At 47.7% G+C, this 22,432-nt stretch overlaps 1 protein-coding gene and 1 pseudogene across 1 annotated transcript; both read right to left on the reverse strand.

Moving 5' to 3' along the window:
• Nucleotides 1-4,022: 4,022 nt before the first annotated feature.
• On the reverse strand, nt 4,023-7,998 carry LOC119319445 (annotated as a pseudogene).
• A 4,603-nt stretch (nt 7,999-12,601) lies between these two features.
• LOC119317436 (2-C-methyl-D-erythritol 2,4-cyclodiphosphate synthase, chloroplastic-like) lies at nt 12,602-15,073 on the reverse strand. The gene is made up of 3 exons (XM_037591887.1): nt 14,665-15,073; nt 14,425-14,555; nt 12,602-13,065 (listed from the first exon to the last, which is right to left on the reverse strand). Exons 1-3 carry the CDS (start codon nt 14,966-14,968, stop codon nt 12,832-12,834), a joined length of 669 nt encoding a protein of 222 aa, XP_037447784.1. The 5' UTR covers nt 14,969-15,073; the 3' UTR covers nt 12,602-12,831.
• Nucleotides 15,074-22,432: the final 7,359 nt, after the last annotated feature.

Consider the following 22,432-nt stretch of genomic DNA (forward strand, 5'->3'; position numbering starts at 1 on the left):
ATCAATGCAAACTGGGGCATCACGCCGTGCTCCAAAAAGAAAGAGACGGCGGTTAACTATACAAGAAGAAGAAGAATTTGTTGAGGATGATTCAGAAGAAGATGAGGAAATGGGAGCAGCGATAGATGCTGACGACGATGAGGAGACAGATGCGGATGAATCAGAGGAGGAGGACAAGGATGAGGATGACAATGAAGAAGATGCAGAGGAGGAGGAGGATGAGGAGGAAGAGGAGGAGGAGGAGGAGGAGGAGGAGGACAAACAAGAAGAGGACAAAGGAGAGGAGGAGAACAAGGAAGAAGATAGTGATGCAGAGGAGGAGGAAGAAGAAGGTGAGGCCAGAGAGGGGGACGGGGACAAAGGGGCAGCAGTTGATGGCAGTGAGAGGGGAGAAGACAAAGGCGCAGCAGCTGATGGCAGTGAGAGGGAAGAAGACAAGGATGAAGAAGACGAGGATGATTATGGTGATGATAAAGGGGGATCCAATGGAGGCAGCGACAGCAGCGATGACGATGATGATGACAACGCTCCTGGTTCTGGTGGTACAGGTGGCAACACATCCAGGAGGACTAGCACTCACGCCACCCGTGCGAGCAGCAGCAATTCATTGAGTAGCAGGAGCACACTACAGTTGTTGATTGACAAGACTTGCTGGAAAGACAAGGATTTGCCAAAGTCAAAGAAAAATGACGAAGCAGAGTCTCAGGGAAGCATTGATATGTTCAAGCTCTGCAACTTGAAGCCAGCTTTGCCAACCACCTTTCCCGTTCCAGATTTCAGCGACAAAGATATGTGTGAGAAGATCAACTTTGCCATTGATAAGAGCCTGTTCTTATCAACTGATGCTGAAAAGAATCAAATTGACATGGAGGAAGCAGGGAAGGGTCTTGACTGGGTTCATTCAAAGCAAAAATACAAGGAATATTTAAAGCAGCTCCCAGACCTAAGCTCCAGCAAGAGCAAGGCAGCATCCACGACAAACCCTCACGTGGTCCAGAAGTGTAAAGCAGTTTCAATGAAGAAGAATCTGCAGTTGCCTCAAACCAAGGAGAAGATGGTGAGTGAAGATGCTGAAGTAAATATGGTCAAGGAAGCTGTGCTTCAAACTGATATGCCAACAGTAGTGAGCAGAGAGCCAACCAATGTCAGAGAAGTTCAACAGATCAAGGGGAAGACTCCCCTTTCAACAGTCCCACCAAAACCACCTAAGCAGAAGATTGTCAAGTTTGCCAGGGGCGCAAAGGGGGAACAGGCCACAAAAGATTTGGGGTTCAGAGACGAGAGAGAGCTGCGAGCCGCAGCCATTGATGCAGGGGTGCCAAGTTCTGCCAGGTTGCTGCCAACTCAGACTGGAAAGATGCCAACTACAGATACCAGTGTGCCAACTGATGTGTCAGTTAGCAGTATGGTCACAGTCAAAACCACCACAGCTGGTCAGGAAGGCACCACTGCAACTGCAAGTCCCAAGGTGCCTACTGATAGAGATGCTTCAATGCCAAACACAAAAGGAGGTGATCCAACTATCAAAGTGCCGTCCCCAAGAGTTGTCTTTCAGCAACCATTAACACAAGAGGAGGTGTTCGACATTATAAGTAGGTGCAAGCCTCCAAGGCCGCCAACTACAACACTATTGCGAACCAAGTCAGTGAATGATGCACCCATGTTTGTGCCGCAAGGAGATGCCCTGGTCCTTGAACCCTTACGAAGATCAAACTCTTATCATGGTGACGGGTTCTGCGATGCACCATCTTTTGACCTCGGCATAGATGGTGATGCTCCAGCACCTGCTCCAGCAGTAGATACAGCGGAAGCCGGTGTGATTAGCATCGATGAGTGTGAGTTAGACCCAGCAGCTGTGAATGAAGGATGTGATGCTGCTGATGTTGGCAAGGCAATAGCTCAAGAACTAGATGTTGGTTCACCAGAGAATTGCAACACCCCGATATGCGCAGAACCAGAACTTGGCACGAGCAGTTCTTCGGGGCCACCTCTTGCACGAAGACAGAGGAGGGTAAGAAGGCCCGCAGCATCTCAAAGGTCTCCATTCATCGACTACAACAAGAACAAGACTTTCAGCACCAATGAGGTAGTGAACAAGCTTTACGCTGCCCTCTTGTATTGGGTCAGGCATCACAAAGGAGCAAATGATGGAGCTACCAGGTAAACTAACTCCCCACAGCCTACATACATATCTTTTTCAGTTGCATAGCACCAGCCACTTAGTTGCACAGAAAGCATAGTATGTTGCACAGAACAGGGCTTTTAGTTGCACACTATTCTTTTTTCATTTTCATGCACATTTTTTTGCTGCTGTGACCCTTCGAGCTAACTTGTCTTTTTATTGCTTTCAAAAAAAATCAGCCCTGAGATAATTAGGTATGGTGCTTTCTACATTTCTTTAAAGGAGTTAGTTGATTCGATGAAGCCGGTTCAATGGTTGTCAAAAATTGTTATTGAGACTGGAATCTTGCACATCATGGATAACTTACCAGAAAGGTCAAAGAAGGTTGTTATGCCACTGAGGTTTTCTGTAAGTTTTTCCAAAACCTTCTTTTTACCCTCATCTTTGTTCTGTAGCACTTTTCGTTGACCATTTGAGGGAGGCCTTTCACCTACTAAGGAGTTTTGAGCCATGTTTTATAATCTCTGCAGATAAAATTACAGCAAGGGATCCACAATGTGAATGAGATGAACAAGATGTTTGATTACAAGAACCGTCTCGACAAGAAAGACTTAGTGAGTGTTGTGCCCACATCATCAATCTTTTTTTAGTTGGCACCCACAGCATGTCCAGTTGCACATGACACATCTGTTAGTTGGCAGATACTTGTTGCAACCCGTTTTTAACTTGACCAAGTCTTTTACTGTTTTTCTTAGCTACATCTTGTATTTTTGTGTCTGAAATCGTTCACGCTTGCAGGTCATGCTGCCAGTGCTCGAGTGCGCAGATGTAACCGATAAGGACGGAGGGAGGCATTATTGGGTCTTCAGTGTCAACTTGAGGGACGGACGCTTCGAAGTTCTTGATTCAAGCAGGACGCTGGACAACATTGAGCTGATGAACAACGCCTCTACCATTGCGGGGGCAGTACGCCAGCTATGGAGGAAGCATTATCCAAAGTTCAGCATCGAGCACTTCCAGATTATTGACATTGACGTACCGAAGCAGCTTGGCAAGTAAGACAATAAGCATTTCATTCCTTCTCAATCAAATACAATCATTTTGTAGTTTTTAATTTTTTCTACATGTGCAATCTTTAGTATTTTTAAGACACAGTACTAGTCTTCAATCTGTATTATCATTTTTATGAGTTTCTAATGGATTATCTAGCTAGTTGCAGAGTGGCGCGTAAGTAGTTGCAAAGTGGCACATAATGAGTTGCAGTAGAACACAAGCAGTTGCACAGTAGGACATAAGTAGTTGCACAGAGTGCATTACCTTTTTTGGTTTTAATTTTATGTGACAATTTTTTTTGCCCATTTTTTGCAGTAATGAGTGTGGGTTGTTCGCACTGCTTAATGCCACCGAGTGGAATGGTAGCCAACTGCCCAACTACGACCCCAAGGAAGTACTCAACATCAGGAAGAAGCTAACTTATGATTGGGTCACCAGCGTGCACAACACCGCCCCATGGAGGAAGTTGCTGAGATACGACAAGGAGTAGGTCAGTACTATTTTTTTTCTGCTCCATGGAGGAAGTTTCTGGTTTGTACAATTTTATTAAGTAGATTTTGTACTTGCACACTGCTAGTAATTGCGTTTGCAACTCAATATCATCACTTTTGTTGATACATTAGGAGCACTGGATATACAATTGTTCAACAACTAAATATTTAACCAGTTGCCAACAAAGGCACAAATAGCAACTTTTTTTTACACAGTGCATGAACTAATTCAAGCAGCATAAATTAGATAAAGAGGAATCATAGATGCTGAATGTGTCCACTTGGTCCCAACATTGCTAAAAAAGACATCATTATTTTTCCTTTTTTGTTCCAAAGTTACAAATGAGGAAACAGAATCATAGGAGCCTCTGTGGACACACACCAGCAGTGTGCTCTGTAGATTGGCACTGGCTGCATTTGTTTTTCTTTTTTGGGTGTAGCTCCAGCGCCGATTTGTACCGTCGACTCTTTGCCCTACCCTTTGTAGTAGACCTTGGAGGATCCCTGGGCACAAAATCATCAGAAGCTTGTGCATGGGATGCAGCCTCCAACGGGGCAGTAGGACCGTCACGATCACCTGTGTAATAATCATATAAAAAGTTTAGTATTTTTGTTATTGTGCAACCAGCACTGATGTTCTGTGCAACCACACAGTACATTTTTGTGCAACTAACTGGTTGCCGTGTGCAAGTTAAGTTGAAAAAAACACCTGCAGTAGCACGGCCTGTCATGGTACTTGGATTGTAGTCGCCTATGGGCAGAACATGAAAAACAAGTTAGATTTTTAGCTTGATCCTCAAACTAACACAGCGCACGCAACTAGGCAGCATGTTTCTGTTCAACTGGGCACTATGATATGTGCAACTAAAGTCACTCACCCTAGTTTTTGTTTTGGAGTCGGTGAAGGTACTAACCTGGGTTATGAGCCCCCTGAGTCCTGCCTGTAGGTCCATTGGGAGTAGCACAAAGGGCACTGCTAGTTGGGCCTGGCGGGGGAGGAGGTCTTTGAGGGTTGGCATCACCTATAGGCAGAACAGGACAAACAAGTCAGTTGTGTTTATCTTTTTTATGCTCGAACTAACACAGCATGCGCAACTAGGTAGCCTGTTCGATGCAATTGAGCACCATGATGTGTGCAATTGGTGTTACAGACCTAGTTTGATGGGGAGTTGGGGGAAGGTAATTACCTAGACGACGAGCCCCTTGAGTGCTGCCTGTAGGGCCATTGGGAGGAGCATGCGGGGGAGGAGGTGGCGTAGGATGCCGTGTACAGCCAGGAGGGGGAGGAGGTCCTTGAGTGTTGACATCACACATATGCATAACTGGAAAAAATAACTTAGCTGTGTTATCTTTGATGCGTGAACTAACACATCGTGCGCAACTAGGCAGTATGTTCTTGTCCAAGTGGCTACCATGGTGTGTGCAACTGGGCACAATGATGTGTGCAACTGAAGTTACACACCTAGTTAGATCAGGAGTTGGGGCAGGTAATTACCTGGATGATGAGCCCCCTGATTGCTGCCTGGAGGTGGAGGAGGTCCTCGAGGGTTGCCATCATCTGATGGCCCCGTTGCAGCAGTCGGTTTTTTCATTTTCTTGGACTTGTTCAGGTGGCCGATCTCGGTACGTGCTGCACGCATATGCTTGTATACAATAGCTTGTGCTGGATCAGAACCACTCGCAAACTTTGCTAGTTTCTGAAAATCGTATATCATGTTCCTCTCCCTTATCTGCTTCTTTGATCGAGGAGGCATTTCATCCGGTTTCTCATAACCAGTCCCTGGCGCACTAGGTACAGCAGTAGGTGTCCACCGTCTTAGCAGGTACCTTTCCGGTATGACATCAACGCCAACATGGGTGAACACCTTGAGGATGTGGCAACAGAGGATGCCGTCCTTGTCCATTTTACAACACTCACACAAATAGGAACGCTCCTCCACCCTTGCCTGCACCAAGTAGTTTCGAGAACCATATTTCGCAACAAATTCCTGGTTCGGTCTGAGCTCAAACACATCAGCACCAACTTGGAATGCATTATAACGTCCAATCAGCTCAAACTCTTCTCTAAACTTGCGGTAAAGGTCTCTAGTATAGGTTTTGTAAGCTTGCTTCTCTATTGGGAAGTTGGACCACAACTCAATCTCAAGGTGTTGTGTCCTGTAATCATTGCAGCCTTCCTTGGCAAGGATGTGGTTCTGTATTTTTTCATATTGCTTGACGAAGTTCAACATTGAGTTGTGTGGGTTCACATATCTTTTGAGGACGGCGTTGAACCCCTCACTACGCTGTGTAGACTGGAGGAAGGGAAAGAACCTGTGTTTGAAGTAGCACGGCACCCAAGTTGACCTGTATTCGTACAACTTCTCAAAGTGCGTGTGTGCCATAGCCTCATACTTGATCATTAACCCAGCCCAATTCTGCTCAAACTCGTCTATAGTGAAGCTGAAGTCAACACACTTGTTGAAATCATCAGAGAGTCCTGGATTCCGGCACAGCAACCAATCAACCTTTTCCTGAGCCTTTTTCATGATGTGCCATCGACAACAACGGTGCACGGTGGTTGGAAAGATGCTCTGTATTGACTGCCTCATCGCACCATCCTGATCGGTGATGAAGTTGTCAGGAGGTTTGCCATCCATAGCCTCTAGGAATGCTCCAAAGACCCAATCAAAGCTCGATGCCAACTCCTGCCTCACAAACGCGCAACCCAGCATGAAAGATTGGCCATGTCGGTTTATTCCTATGAAGGGCGCGAACGGCATATTGTACAAGTTGGTCATGTAGGTGGTGTCAAACGATATGCAATCGTGGTACGCCTCCACATAAGCTTTTCGAGCTAAGCCGTCCACCCAAAATATGTTGACAACTCTATCCTCTTCATCATATTTCACCTTATAGAAGAAGTCTGGATCGGTTTTTTGTATATCCTTGAAGTGCGCAATTGTCTCAATCAGATCACCCTCCTTTGTGTCATCTCTACGGAAACTTGTACAAACATTTGTTATTGCCTTTGGTCCGAACGGCACCATCATCTCAGATCCATAGAACTCTGCCATTACATGCATCATTCGTCCTGCATAATACAAAAACAAACAATATATCCTTTTTTTAGTTGCACAAATGCGCACATCCAGCTGCACAGTAATAGGACACGTGTTGGCACAGAAGATAATCACAGGAAATGGACACCTAGCTGCACCTTTTTAAAAACACTTTGCAGTTTTTGCATATAGGACATTGTGTATTTGCACAGTAAAGACAATCTAGTTGCACAAGAAGCACCCAAAGTGATATATAAAAAGCATGGGAAGTTGGACAGCAGTTGCATAGTTAAGCCATTTCAGTTGCACAGTAGTACCATAACAGTTGCACACTGGACTGCCTAGAGGGAAACTTAATTCTTCAAGGGATATAGAAAAACACCACACCTGTAGTCAAGTTGCAGTTATACAAGATGCACAGAAACTCCTTTTCATCAGGTGAGATGCCTTGGTGGGATCTCAAGTATTTGGACAATGAAGGTTTGTTCACGAGCGGATGATTGTGGTCACGAACAAAGTGCGTCACCTCCCATCGCCCATCTATCAGCTTCACCAACATTTTCGCCTTGCATTCAGTCTGCTTTATTGTCTCACGTTTGCGCTTCTTCTTCTTCTTACTAGTACCAGCATCCTCTTCAGCAAATATTGGAGGTTCTTCTTCCATCTCCTCATCACTGTTAACAGATGTTGGATCTGGAATAGGGTCCAGGTAAGGAGGAGCCTCAGCTCCTCCATCATCAGCTTTGGGCTTCTTGAACTTGTTGCAGCAAAACTGTTGTTTTATCAATTCATTGGTGCGGGGTGTCCGTCTAGAGGTGTTCATCTTGATAGAGAAACCCATCCGTAGTGGGTAACTGTTGTAGTGATCCTTAGCAATTTGAAGGCTGTCAAACCTCATGCCAACATAGGGTTCCATAGGTTGAGAACCAGCCTCATCCTCTCCTTCTTCTACTTGCACAACTCTGTCAAAAGCCCCAGCTTCTAGCTCAGTCCTGGTTGGACCAGGAACATTTGCCTCGGTTCCTGTGTCATCAAGAGTATGGCTCTCTGACTGCAAAGACATCACTACAGGGGCACCACGGGTTGATGACCGGCCTGCCACATTGTCATGGCCCGTAGGGTTACCATCACGACTTGCCTGCGTGTAGTAAACAGATCGACCATTTTCTGTGCAGTTTCCTTGTTGTATTCTGGGTTGCTGCTGATCCATATCATGAGGAAGCTCATTGAGATCTGGAGGCAACTCATTGAGATCAAGCATTTTTTTTCCTTGTTTTTGGATGCTGCCACACACTCCCTGCACATATAAAAAAAGAAGAAATTGATGCCATCAGTTGGTAACCACAGAAAAACTGTGTTTCAAAACAACCTAAAAGCAACATGACCATATCATAATCTTTTATTATAACAGTTATGAATTTTTTTGTTTGCACAGAGTTGTTATGTTAGTTGCACAGTTTGCAGTAAATAACTGGCAAGAGCATGACTTCTTTTTGCTACAGAGTTTTTCTTACCCTTTTCCCTTTTTATTTTGTTGCAATGATCTGTAGGTTTCCGTTTCGCAAGGAGCTCTTTTCAGATTTTTTCTGCACATAATTGGATGCTACATTTGAGAAGGAAAATCCAGGTGAAAGAAGAAAGAAGAATTGGAGGACAGATTATAGTTATATGTTTTTCATCGCCGTTTATGTTTCTAGATCTGGTATATTTGAACATATTAATATGGTTTGCAATAGGTGTGGGACCAGAATATATGCGTGGGACAAGATTTGTGTGTGAATATGTTAATATGGTTTGTGGCTTCATTAGCCATGGACAAAAGTTCCTATGTTTTTCCTGTTGCACTACAGATTTCTGGTTTTCGCTAGAATAGACGTCTCAATTTCCAGGATTTCCACTTGGCCAGCATACATATTCAGTTGGACATTCAATGCTTTTAGTTGGCTAGAATAGATGTCTCAGCTGGCCAGGTTGCATTTTTTCAGTTTTGTGGCCAACATGCATGTTCAGTTGGACAGTTAATGCATTCAGTTGGCTAGAATAGATGTCTTAGTCGCCTAGAATAGATGTCTTAGTTGGTCATCAGTTTTTGGCCAACATGCATGTTTAGTTGGCCAGAAAACATGTTTTTTTATTTTCACATATACTACATTTTTTCCAAAGTGTTCACTCAGAAACATGTATTGCCAGATATATGTTTTTAGTTGGCAGGATACATGTTTAGTTGGCCAGGATACATGTTCAGTTGGCTGGGATGCATGTTTAGTTGCACATTTATGAATTTTTCGTTGCACAGGTTCAACAAAGCATTGGACAGTCAATTTTCTGTTCATTTTGCAAATAATAACTAGAAGTTGGCTTTTAATCATGTTTTAATTGGCCAGATAACTCGTTTTTAGTTGGCTTGTTTTTAACACATCCAGGTGGTAGTTTTTGGCATGTTTAACACATCCAGCATGTTTAACATCTGGTGTGATGTGCCAGATTCACCTCTTTTTTGAAGCAGATTCTCCATGGATCCATGAAGAAGGGGGAAGCGAAGAGGTGCAGAGGGGGCTTACCTGCTCGATCTTACTGCCTGGTATGGCTCTGACCACCCCGCCCTTTAGATCTTGAAGCAGCTCCTTCTACTTTGGGGCTCCCATGGCGGCTGTGTAGGAGGAGGAAGAAGGGCTGGGGGCGATTGCGTTTGGATCTGTTTCTGGCGTGCAGAAGAAGAAGAAGGCAGCGTCGGTGGGGCTGAGGCGTGGGGGCGAGAGATGGCGTGGATTCTGCAACCTGGGCAGATCCCGCGGCCAGCTGGTGCACGTGATCCCGCGGCCAGGAGGATGCACGTTTGGCGAAGAGGGTGCACGTGATCCCGCGGCCAGCTGGTGGGCGGGGCAGTTGCCTTTTTGGCTCCGACGGGCAGGGACCAGATGGACTGTTTCCTCTTTTTCGCTCGAGGGGGGACCAGGTGGTTTCCTTTTTTCGGGTGGCCGCTGGCTAGCGATCCCAGGGCGGCCGGCCGCCCATTAGACGCGTCCGAGAATAAATTGAGAGAGAGGGGGGTTATCCAAATGCCGTCTCCGCTCAAAAACATTGCCGCCCCGCTCACTCCAGTGCGGTACCTCAAAGTGGTTAATCCATTCACTCAGAGCTCCGATGCTCTCGCTCTCGGCTCCTTCCTCGCCCCCGCCCTCGCCACCTACCCGCAGCACCGCCGCCGTCGGCCTCCTTCGTGGGGCCGCGGGGCGGCGCGACGCGCCGCTCACCGCCGCGCTCCACGCCGTCCTCCTCAAGTCCGGCGCGCTCCACTCTTCCCAGCCCCTCGTCGCGTCCAACTCCCTCCTCCACGCCTACCTCCAATGCGGCCTCCACTCCCACGCGCTCCACCTGCTCGACGAAACGCCGCGCCGTGACGCCGCCACCTACTCCGCCCTCATCTCGCTCCACTGTCGCCTCGGCGCGCCCCTGGACGCCGTCCGCGCCTTCGTGGACATGCTGCTGGCCCACGACGCAGACGAGGGCGACGCCGCCGCCGTCCGCGCCAACGAGTTCACGGTGGCCGCGCTCCTGCAGGCCTGCGGGCTCGCCAAGGATGGGAGGCTGGGGAGGATGGTGCATGGCTACCTCGTGACAAATGGCTTCTGCGCCGACCCCTTTGTGGTCGGCTCGTTGGTCAATATGTACGCCAAGGTTGGGGATGTGGTCAGCGCGCGGAGGCTGGTTCTCAGATTGGCTTGCAGGGATGTCGTTTCCTGGACTGCTGTTATATCAGGGTGCGTGCTCAACGGGATGCTAGCAGAGGCTCTCGGTGTGTTTGTCATGATGCTGGAAGATGGTGTCCTTCCCAACAATGTTACAATGCTGAGTGTCATTCAGGCATGCTCTTTGATGGGCCACTCGGGATTGTTCAGTCAGGTGCACACTCTTGTTGCTCGGTTGGGCCTCGAGGAAGATGTTTCGGTGGTGAATTCTCTCATCATGATGTATGCAAAGAATGGCTTTATTGAAGAGGCTGCACGGCTTTACGAGGATCTGTACCTCAGGAGAGGGACTGTGTGCTCTAATGCTGATGTTCTTGGCGCGCTTCTTTATGGTTGCACGGTTTCAGCATCCCCGCTTTATGGGAGAGAAATCCATGCACACTTGATTAAACTGAGTGCTCTTCCAAGCATCAGCATTGAAAACTGCCTCATGGGCATGTATGCTAGATTCGAGCGAGTTGACGCAACGTATTTGGTGTTTAAAGGCATGAAAGTTAAAGATATTGTTTCGTGGAACACCATGATCTCATGCCTAGCCAAGAGCGACTATGTAAATGAAGCCTTGGACCTTTTCAGCACTCTTCATAGTGGTGGTAGTGGGCTTGTGCCTGATTTTGTCACGGTCTTGAGTGTAGTTCAGGCATGCTCCAATGCTGGATTACTTCTCCAAGGGCAGATGCTCCATGCATACATCGTAAAATATGGTTTTGTGCACGATGTATCGATCTCCAATGCTCTAATAATCATGTATGCAAAGTTAGGAAGGATTGATTCCGCTGAGAAGATCTTTTGGCGGATGGATGTTAAGGACCTTGTTTCCTGGAATTCGATGATCAATGCTTATGGGATACACGGAGATGGCCATTCGGCTCTAAAGTATTTCCACCAGCTGACAGATGTTGGAGCACATGCTCCTAATGCTATCACGTTTTTGAATGTGATATCTGCTTGCAGTCACTCTGGTTTGATTTCAGAAGGATACAAGTGCTTTGAAAGCATGAGAAGGGACCATGGAATTGAGCCTGGCATGGATCATTATGCTTGTGTAGTGGACCTGTTTGGAAGGTCTGGGAGATTTGCCGAGGCAGAAGAATTCATCAGGGATATGCCTGTTCCTCCCAACTCGTCCATTTGGGGACCTTTGCTGGCTGGTTGCCGGCTTCATGGGAATGTTGATCTTGCAGAAAAGGCTGCTAAAGAACTACTAGCCTTGGAACCTGACAGTGATATCTGGAGAGTCTCCTTGTCAAATATCTACGCATCGGCTGGGAGGTGGAAAGACTCTGCAAAGATTAGGACTGAAATGAGGAGAGTCGGTTTGAGAAAGGAGACTGGTTGGAGCTTTGTAGATGTAGGAGGGGTTGAGGGTTTTAAGTTTGTGTCGGCAGATACAAGGCATCGTGACGCTGAAAAAATATATGCAGTATGGCACAGTATGAACAAGCACATGGCAGATGTAGCTGGTGACGTGCATCAGCTGAGTCTGGTGAGTGTAAATTAGTTGATGACAAATGCTTGGTTTCGTTATGCCAGAGTTACAAAGGTGAACTTTTGTAATTCACTAGACTGTGAACTTACTGACTTGAAATCACACCAGATCTATTAATTTGTGTTCTGGGTGTAGTATAAAGCCATCAGTAAAACTGGCAACTACATATAATTGACTCTGGAAGGAAACTGAGGACGCTGTGGTTAGCATGTTAACTTAAAACTATGTTTCGTGATCTTGGTGTAGTCATCTAAATTGCCTGCGTTGTAAAGGTAATAGTCCTCACGATCCAACATTGCAATATGCCAGCAGAAATGGAGGAAAATCTTGCTGATATGGAGTTCTTATGCTAATATGGTTGCTGAAAGCAGCAAGGATTGGCAATACGAAATATAGGTTGCCCAATTTCTGCAGGGTTCAAATTTTAGCACGTATGCTGCTGTATGCTGGTGAAGATTGTGTGTGCCCATGTGCTATGTAGTATACTTCCAATATCTTAATGATACGGATTTATTAAAAAAAAACTATAGTGTATATCCATATATTATTAGGTTTACATTCATTATTTTTGTTATAAATTTGTTGCAAAAATTGGACTGCATACCCATGTGTTTTGAATAGTGACCCTTCATTTTAAGTTAAGACAAATGATCACATGTAAAAAGCTCATACTAGTATATTGCTGTATAATTTGTGAATGGTCCTTAAGGTACGGAAGAAAACAATAAGAACTTCCAAAATTATTGCTACCTAGTATACCCTGCAAGACAAGAATACAATTTTGGAACAATAAAAGGAGAAACAAGCTGGATACACATTTTTCTTCTTGTACAGTAACACTACAATACAATACAATTCCTGTATTATGTAGTATACTTCTAATGCTCTACTTGCGCATCAGGAGAACTACGGTATGAGCAGCTATACTCCTGTTTTCTCCTAGACTGTCGACTTTCTCATGCGTCTTGGCCTTGAGATTGACAACAGATGGATCCGCCCCGAGTAGTTCACACAAGTTAGATCGGATAGTCTCCTTGAATGGGCTAATTTTTGGTTTTTGCAAGATCAATGTAGCATCAAGGTTCCCCAGCTCATAGCCTGCTTGATGCATTAGCTTTACCTGATGCATAACAATAATAAAATGTTAAGCAGATACGTGCTCACTTAAATTGCATCAACCTAGCACCAAACGATACTTCCATCAGCTCATATCTTCAAAACTGGAATGCTTCGATGATATTGTATCACACAAAATTCAGATTCAGGGGCGAATATAATAATCAATAATGCTCTAATTGGATATATTCTACACCCTCTGTTCCTAAATATAAGACGTTTTGGCAGTTCAATTTAAACTGCCAAACTGCCAAAACGTCTTACATCTAGAAACAGAGGTACTAGTGTCAAAAACGCTCTTATATTATGGGACGGAGGGAGTAGTACATAACATTGGGTGAAATGACAAAAAATACTGTGCGATGTCAATGTGAAGAGAAAACAAGGTGATTTCACTGATCGATGGGATCATGAAGAAAAAGCAGCACAAAATTCAGATTCCGGTGTGAATATAGGAACCAATAATGCTCCAATTGGATAAATTGTACATTAGATCTGGTGAAATGACAAAAATACTGCTCGATGCCTAAACGAAGAGAAACTACTAGGATGATTTCAATGGTCGATGGGATCATGTAGAAAAAGCAGCACATAATGAGCTCAAATTGCAAGGCATAGGGATATTTTATCCAAAAGTCCAGGATGCAGTCAACATTCAAAGCACATGGTACATGCCTTTGTACAAATTCCAAAACGTGCAATACTTTTTGTCCTGGAAGAGGAGAAAAGTCAAGACCGAATTTGCAGTCAGCATGGTGTTGATGCAGGAATGAAATAGTCAAAAAGAAAATAAGCAGGTGATGATCTGCGATGTCTTCAAGGAAGGATGTTTTTGGAGAATTTCCATAAAACGGATGCATTTTAGTAAGGGGAAGAAAAACTTGTTTCCCCAAAGAAGATATGAACAAGTTGGGTCACGTAACACTTAACAGTCTAGACATCAGACTTACCTATCGCTCATTCAAGTAAAATGAAAACTAATTTTCCGACACAAGTGCTATGTGATTAGCAATTTAGAATCATTCAGAGCAACACACAAACTCTAGGTTTTGTTCTGATTAAGCATTCTACCATCCAACTATAAGACAACAATCTAGACTCATAGAACGAAAGCAACACACGAACTGTAAATTTTGTTCTGAATAAGTCAATAAGCATTTCACCATCCAACTACAGACAGTACTACTCCCTCCGTTCCAAATTACTCGTCGCAGAAATGGATGTATCTGAACTAAAATACATCTAGACACATCCATACCTGCGACAAGTAATTCGAAACGGAGGGAGTATCTTATAATGCCCACAAAAGCTAGAGGGAATTGGCATGGGCGAATGAACTTCGGAGTGAAGTTGAGAAACTCACAGCTTCCCTCATGAACACGCAGGACTCCGCGCCCTTCCACCGGGGGTCGGTGTCCGGGAAGATCTGCCCGATGTCCGGCAGCCCCAGGGCGCCGAGAATCGCGTCCACCACGCAGTGCAGAAGCACGTCCCCTGCGCACGCGGCAAAAAATTCCACACGCCCGGTAACGCAACGAGCGAACGAACGGGAGCACAAAGGAAAAGAACAAGCAACGGTAGTAGTAGTAAAAACGGCGCGCACCGTCGGAGTGGGCGTCGCAGCCGCGGTCGTGGGGGATGCTGATGCCGCCGATGATGAGCGGGAGGCCCGGCTCGAGGCGGTGGAGGTCGAAGCCGTGGCCCACGCGGAACGGTAGGGCCGGCGGCTTCGGCGCCGCGGCCACGGCCACGGCCGGCTGGTGCTCCGCCTGGAGCGCGGCCGCCACCGCCAGGGACGGCCGCCGGGGGCGCAGGGATGGCCGGGCGGGGCAAGGGGAGGCGGGTGCGCGGGTCCTTGGCGCGGTGGAGATGGGGGAGGCCAGGAAGAGGGAGGAGGCGGAGGCCATGTCGTCGCGCTCCGACGGGCGAGATAGCGCAGCGGCCGAGTAGAGTTTCGGGGGTTCCGTTTCTCTTGGCCGTGGAATGCGAGAAAAGGCAGCGGTTTTTTGTGCGCCGGAATTACTTTGGCATTGGGGAGACGGGAATCTTGGCGTTGGAGATGCGGTTCATGGTGGCGTGGACGAGGTTTAACGTCTAAGTACTGCGGCCGGCGGTCGCTGTCTCGCCGGTCACCGGTGGCTGCCTTTGCCTAGAATTTGTCATTCGGCGAACATTTTGGTCTAGATTGGATGTTGCATAAAATACGAAATTCAAGCTTAAATGTCATTCGGCTTACATCCATTGAGAGGAATGGAAGGGTTTTCAATTCGATTTTCATTAAAAGTTGCCATAAAAGCAAATGCAAAAAAGCAATTCCCATGTAACGAACTAAATATTTGAGGGGATAAACAATGCAAACTCTTTTCTTACGAATCATTAATATTTCCTAAAAGAAATCAATGTATGAAGTTTCTACAATTCTAATTATGTAGTTCTAAAAAAGTTTCTACAATTCTAATTCTATTATTCTAAAGCACACATCATGAAAGATAGGCCAATTAACTAATATAAGAATGAGAAAATGAGGGTAACCTAGACCTTTATCCGTGCCTCATTGATGCCTTGCACAGCCGGCCGACCATGCGTCTGCGCAACGGCGCAACCTGTGGATCACCCCTTCAGCATTTCTGTTCTTCGACTAATGATCCATGCACTTGATTGGGTGTACTCTAGACAATTCCGGGATGAAAAACTGCCCTAGGAAATGGTGGAGGCGGCTTTATATGAAATAAGCAATGATATGATGTGTACAGTCTAGTGGATGGCTAAATACTAATCAACGGGTTCAAATGCATGCCATGCTTTCTATGCTAGCTGAGGTGGTATTGAATCGGTCCGATGATAGGCCTTTTTGGATGAAAAATAAGAATGAAAATTTCACTCTTAAAACCTTGTATGAGAAATTGTCTGATGTGGGACCAGACAGATCCTTTAAGCATGTGCGAGCATCCAACTGCAATCCAGAATCTAGATTTGGATCTAGTTAATTTGGAATAATGCCATTGTGACCAAAGATAACACGGTTCAGTGGAATTGGACAGGTGACCCTACTTGCCATTCTGTTCTTAAGCCGAGAGCATTCATCATCTCTTTTTTCGATGCTCTGCAACCAAGTATGTCTGGGAAATTTTTCTATAAATGTGTTGGGGCCACCAACACATGTTGGTGTTTCACCCAATATTTTGGGTGGATATCTGAGCTCATTTCTGGTAGTGGAAATGTGCAAATTGTGGGGCTTGGAAATACGTGGCCTTGTGGAAACTTTGCAATAGAGGTTGCTTTGATAAGAAACTTGCGATACCTTCAACTAAATTTGTGTGTTATGCTTGCTCCTTTATGTAATACTGGGTAGGTATGCAGAGCGATGGAGATCAGGCTATGTTGGAACACGGTGTTGCGACTCTTTGGAGGGAAGCCCTGGCTCATCGTAAGGTGGTTTAGTGGGTTGTCGGTGTCAAAACTGGCAGATCTCGGGTAGGGGGTCCCGAACTGTGCGTCTAGGCCGGATGGTAACAAGAGGCAAGAGACACGAAGTTTTACCCAGGTTCGGGCCCTCTTGATGAAGGTAAAACCCTACGTCCTGCTTGATTAATATTGATGATATGGGTAGTACAAGAGTAGATCTACCACGAGATCGGAGAGGCTAAACCCTAGAAGCTAGCCTATGGTATGATTGTTGTTCTGTATGTTGTCCTACGGACTAAAACCCTCCGGTTTATATAGACACCGGAGAGGGTTAGGGTTACACAAAGTCGGTTACAATGGTAGGAGATCTACATATCCGTATCGCCAAGCTTGCCTTCCACGCCAAGGAAAGTCCCTTCCGGACACGGGACAAAGTCTTCAATCTTGTATCTTCATAGTCCAGTAGTCCGGCTGAAGGTATAGTCTGGCCATCCGGACACCCCCTAATCCAGGACTCCCTCAGTAGCCCCTGAACCAGGCTTCAATGACGACGAGTCCGACGCGCAGATTGTCTTCGGCATTGCAAGGCGGGTTCCTCCTCCAAGTACTTCATAAAAGATTTTGAACACAAAGATAGTGTCCGGCTCTGCAAAATAAGTTTTCACATATTGCCATAGAGAGAATAATATTTACACAAATCTAATCTGCTGACGTATTCTGTAGTGTGACATCGCACCACGGCCAAGCCTTTATTCGTTTTATTGTCCCACCTCAGCATGTCATGCGAGGCGGTTTCCTTGGCACGTCTCGTCGAAGCAGAGATCGTGTCCCCTTATTCCGGGATTCTCATCAATACGGGCGTGGGTAACCCAACCGCGCCATTGACTACGGCGCTTGGGGATAAGCGAGTTTTACCAGGCTGGTGGGAACACGTAGTTGCGTCCACCCATATAAGGGGATAAGGATCCACCTTTTCACCTACGCCTTCTTCCTCCTTTGCCTATCCATTCTCGCGCACTCGAGCTCCAGCGCCCAAGTCCGCACTCCCCACCTCAACCTTCTCCAGCCATGTCCAGAGCGGGAGGCAAGTGGATGGTCTCCTCCGTCACGGAGGGACACATCAAAAAACTAAGGAAGGCCGATACTTGTCTAACGACATCGCGTACCGGCTTCTCGAAGAGGGGCAGCTCCTCCCCACCCCAAGGCCCCATGAGAGGGTAGTGTTCTTTCCCCACTTCCTCCGTGGACTGGGCTTTCCTATCCACCCATTCGTCAGGGGACTCATGTTCTACTACGGCCTGGATTTCCATGATCTGGCCCCGAACTTCATCCTCAACATCTCGGCGTTTATCGTCGTGTGCGAGGCTTTCCTCTGCATCCGCCCCCATTTCGGCCTATGGCTCAAGACTTTCAATGTCAAGCCGAAGGTGGTGCGTGGCAACCAGGCGGAGTGCGGAGGCGCCATGGTGGGCAAGATGCCCAACGTCTTATGGCTCGAGGGCTCCTTTGTGGAGACCCTGAAGGGGTGGCAATCGGAGTGGTTTTACATCACCGAGCCGCGCGACCCTGAGTGGGTCGCAACCCCTGAGTTCCGGTCTGGACCCCCAACGCGGCTCACGTCCTGGAAAGAGACGGGCCTGTCATGGGGCAGCAAAGGAGAGGTGACTAGACTGCAAACATGCATCCAAACCCTGGTGGACAAGCAGCTCAAGCTTGTCAACGTAGTCCAGGTCATGCTCATCCACCGGATCCTCCCGTGTCAACAACGGGCCTTCAATCTGTGGGAGTACCCGGCGCATCACCGAACTCTGAGCAGGCTCTTCGACACGACGTACGAAGACGCCTGGAAGGTGCTTTTCAAGGGCACCGAGGCTCCCGCATCCGCTACCGAGGATCGCGGATTCAGCGCGCAGCGTCACGCTAGCGCGGTAAGTTGTTTGTACCTTTTACAGGGCATTAGTTTTTCATAGTTTAACTCTATGCGGGATCTAAGCTCCCTTACCTTTGACAGGTTTGGCAGGCGAAGTCCGGACAGATCGACTGTCCGGCTCCTTTGCCCGAAGACCCAGCCGATGCCCGCTTGGCGAAGCTGCTGGTTTCGGCACCCTATGTGGTGCCGGAGAAGAAGGCCACGAAGAAGGCCATGGGGACTCGAAAAAGTGCCCGGCGCCAGGAGGTGTCGGGTTCATCATCCGACGGCTCCAAGGCGCATTCCTCCCGTGAAGACGAGGAGGAGGAAGAAGAGACCTCTCCCCCTCCAGTGGGGGGAGATAAGAAAAGGAAGGCCGCCCACACTAGGGAGGCCGAAGGGTCCAAGAAGGGGAAAACCCTTCCTCCGGACTACTCCACCGACGCCGATGACGGCGGAGAGGAGTGGCCGCTCAGGGCCAAGCCCCTGGCGAAATCGTAAGTATCCGGATACCAGAGTAATTCATAGTATTCCTTTATTGCATAACTTTCCCTTATATCGAATATGATTATGCAGCCCACCCAAAGACCGGCTCGACGCGTCGTTGAGCGGTTCACTGGACTCGTGGGATGTGAATTGGCTTCCGACGGCTACCCCCCCGCCCTACGGACGACGCCGAAGTGTTGTCCCAACAGGTTCCAAGCCAGGAGGAGGTGGTCCTAGAGGCGCCGCAAGGCAACCTCCCGGACTCCAGGAGTAAAGGGGATAAAACTCCCCCAGGGCTCCAAGTCCGGCTCTAGGCCGGACACCGCTCCGGAACCTTCAAAGGTTCCAGAGTCCGGCGGGCGACCTCCTTCCAAGGGGAGCAAGCCCACCGTGCCGGTGACCCCCGTCCAACCGGAGGCGCCGGATAATCTGTTGGAGGTGCTCAAAGGCGCCTCCATCAACGAGGAGCACCGCACCATATTATGAGTGCGGTGGTCCAGAAGGTTCAGTCCGCCAAGAGCGGACTGACTGAAACTTGTGCTAGCCTTTTAACAGGCTTTGAGGTAAGTAAAGAATGTGTAAATAATATTACCGCATAGACAGTAGCCCCTGATGCTCTGTTTGGCGTTCGGGAAGAAAAGCCGAATAGAGGATCAAATAAAATTCGCAGGAGTCTAACAAAAAGGAGTCAATATGCGTATGCAGGCTTCTCTGCTGGTGTCCGCCGTACTGACTGCGGAAGTGGACACGCTAAAGTAGAACCTCGAGCAGTCCGAGCAAGAGCTCGGGCGTGCCAAGAAGCAGCTCGAGGACAAGGAAGGTAAGAAATACCTTGTTTTATATATATAGAAAAAGGTGCAATTGCAAAAAATGATAGGATTATCATGGCTATTATAGGGGCCACGTCTGAGGTGGCGACCCTTAAGCAAGCGCTGTCCGAGGCCGAGAAGAGGGCGGCCATGGAGCGCACCGAGCGGGAGAAGTATGAGGCCCAGGTTGGCAAGGTGCGGCAAGAGCTCCAGGCTCTCATGAAAAAACATGAGAGTTTGGAGCTTGACTCAAAGACGCGAGCATCCAAGCTCGCGATGGCTATTGAAAATGCCAAGTCTGCCAAGGCCGAATCCCAGAAGACCCTCCAGGAGTTGGATGAGGTGAAAAAGATAGCGGCGGGTAAGGCATTCTTTATGCAAAGCAAACACATAAACGTGAGTTACTTGTTACTTACCTGAATCCGGAGCTCTCCAGGAGCGTTCGCAGATCTTCCCCGTAGCGTGTCCGATGCCGCCGTATTCTATCGAGCCGAGGAGGGCAGCTCGACAGAGAAGGTGTTCTGGTCTCAGTATGCTGAGGCCGGACACCCCATGCCCCTGAGCGACCAGCTGAAGCAACTGGTCGAGCTCCACAAGGCAGCCGAACAGGCCATGAAGGGCCTCATAGTTCGGCTGTGGCCTGGAGAGGCTCTGCCTCGGAGCTATTTCGGGCTGGTGCGGCGGCTGGTGGGGGCCTGTCCAAGGCTCGAAGTCATCAAGCGCTCCGTCTGCATTGAAGGTGCCCGTAGGGCCCTTGCCCGTGCTAAGGTGCACTGGGGCAAGCTGGATGCTGAGAAGCTTGTGAAGGACGGGCCACCGTCGGGGAAAGAGCATCGCAAGCCCGAGAATTATTATACGGATGTTCTGAAGGGTGCCCGCCTTGTGGCGGATGAATGTTCCAGGATGTAATTTTTGAGTAAAACTCGCTCGTTTTGTCCTGTGCGCTGAAAACTTGTTCATATGCACTAAGCAATGCTACTGGAATTTAAAATATTACCTTCTGTGCGGCTGTTTATCAATTCTGAGAGATGGCGAGTCGTCGGCTTCCGCCCCCGTGCCGCTAGTGCTGGGGTGTTCGGGGATAAACCTGAGCGCTCTTTTTCCCATGTTTGGGTCCTTCGAGGGAGGCGCTCAGCACAGCGAACAAGGCAATCGGACTATAATGCATGAACACTCTCACTTAGCCATAGAATTCTATAATTTTAAATTTCGGTGAAGCCCCTAGTATTCGGAAGACCAAGTTCGGGGCACTATCCACGCCTTGGCCGGACAGAGCCAACTCCTCGCTCTAAGCGGAATAAGTCTTTAGAGACTTGAAAAACCTCTCGAACAGCGACCAGCTCTCGCTTCATCATGACAGTCAGTTTTAGCTTTCTCTACTGAGGTGCTCGACCCAGCTCAACTGGGGCACAATCGCAATAGTTCTCCTAGTGCTACCTTAGCCGACACAGCGGAACGTAAGGCACCAAAACATAGGAGCCAGGCAAACCCAATTATTGACCCAAGACATGATTCGGAGTCGATGCATATAATGCTATAAGTTCGGGGTGCCGCACTTGTTAAAGTGTTCGGACTTCTCACACCATATTGAGGGGAACTAAAGCCCCTGGCGTATTTTGTCCGTACCAAAGTGTACGGGTGCAACATGTCGTTAAGGAACATATATTTGTAAAAAAAGTAATGCAAAGAGAGAAAAAAGCTATGCATTGTTTATTAAAAAAGGCTGCGATCAAAGCAGAATGATACAAATAATGCGATAAGCAAAAGGTTGGACTATTTAACATGTCCGTTCTAGGGGCAGGCTGCGAAATGGTATGCGAAACAGGTATACTGCTCGTGATAGAGACCACCTGGGAGTTTGGTAATGCGGCATGGCTTGTCTGCTTCCCTAGTTCTTGCATCGTTTATGCGGCAATTGAACTGCCGAACAGGCCTTCCGAAGAGTGGAGTCCTGAAAGTAAGAGAAAATTAAAAAATCGGCAGCCCCTGGTGCGGTTTAAGCCGTGTTTCAGGCATGCCGTGATGGTGCCCCTCCCCCTGTACCCATGGTATTTCTAGAGCGTAGTTATGTACGCGAAGTACTGGTGTCGCATTTTTGTGAGGGCTGGGGTTGGGGCCGCATTGCTACGCCTGCTCGGATCGTGCCAGGCGGTCTTGTTGTAGGTTACTCTGGGCGCGCTTGACGGTGTTCGGTCGTTTAATGGCCGGACTGGAGAACTGTCTGGAGAGGCTGCTTTGTACTTCCGCTGCAAGGGCCGTCGTGTGCTCCTCCGTTCGGAGGGAGCGTTCGGTGTTTCCATTGACCGTAATTACTCCTCGAGGGCCTGGCATCTTGAGCTTAAGGTATGCGTAGTGCGGTACCGCGTTGAACTTGGCGAATGCGGTTTGCCCGAGCAGTGCGTGATAGCAACTAGGGAATGGGACTATGTCGAAGATTAACTCCTCGCTTCGGAAATTATCCGGAGATCCGAAGACCACTTCAAGTGTGACTGAGCCTGTATAGTTGGCCTCTACACATGGTATTACGCCTTTAAAGGTCGCTTTGGTGGGCTTAATCCTCGAGGGATCTATGCCCATTTTCCGCACTGTATCCTGGTAAAGCAGGTTCAGGCTGCTACCGCCGTCCATAAGGACTCTAGTGAGATGAAACCCGTCAATGATTGGGTCTAGAACCAATGCGGCGAATCCTCCATGACGGGTGCTAGTGGGATGGTCCCTTCGATCAAAGGTGATCGGGCAGGAGGACCATGGGTTGAACTTTG

Source organism: Triticum dicoccoides, chromosome 6A (genome assembly GCF_002162155.2).
Source record: "Triticum dicoccoides isolate Atlit2015 ecotype Zavitan chromosome 6A, WEW_v2.0, whole genome shotgun sequence".
In the NCBI taxonomy this organism is placed as follows: Eukaryota; Viridiplantae; Streptophyta; class Magnoliopsida; order Poales; family Poaceae; genus Triticum; species Triticum dicoccoides.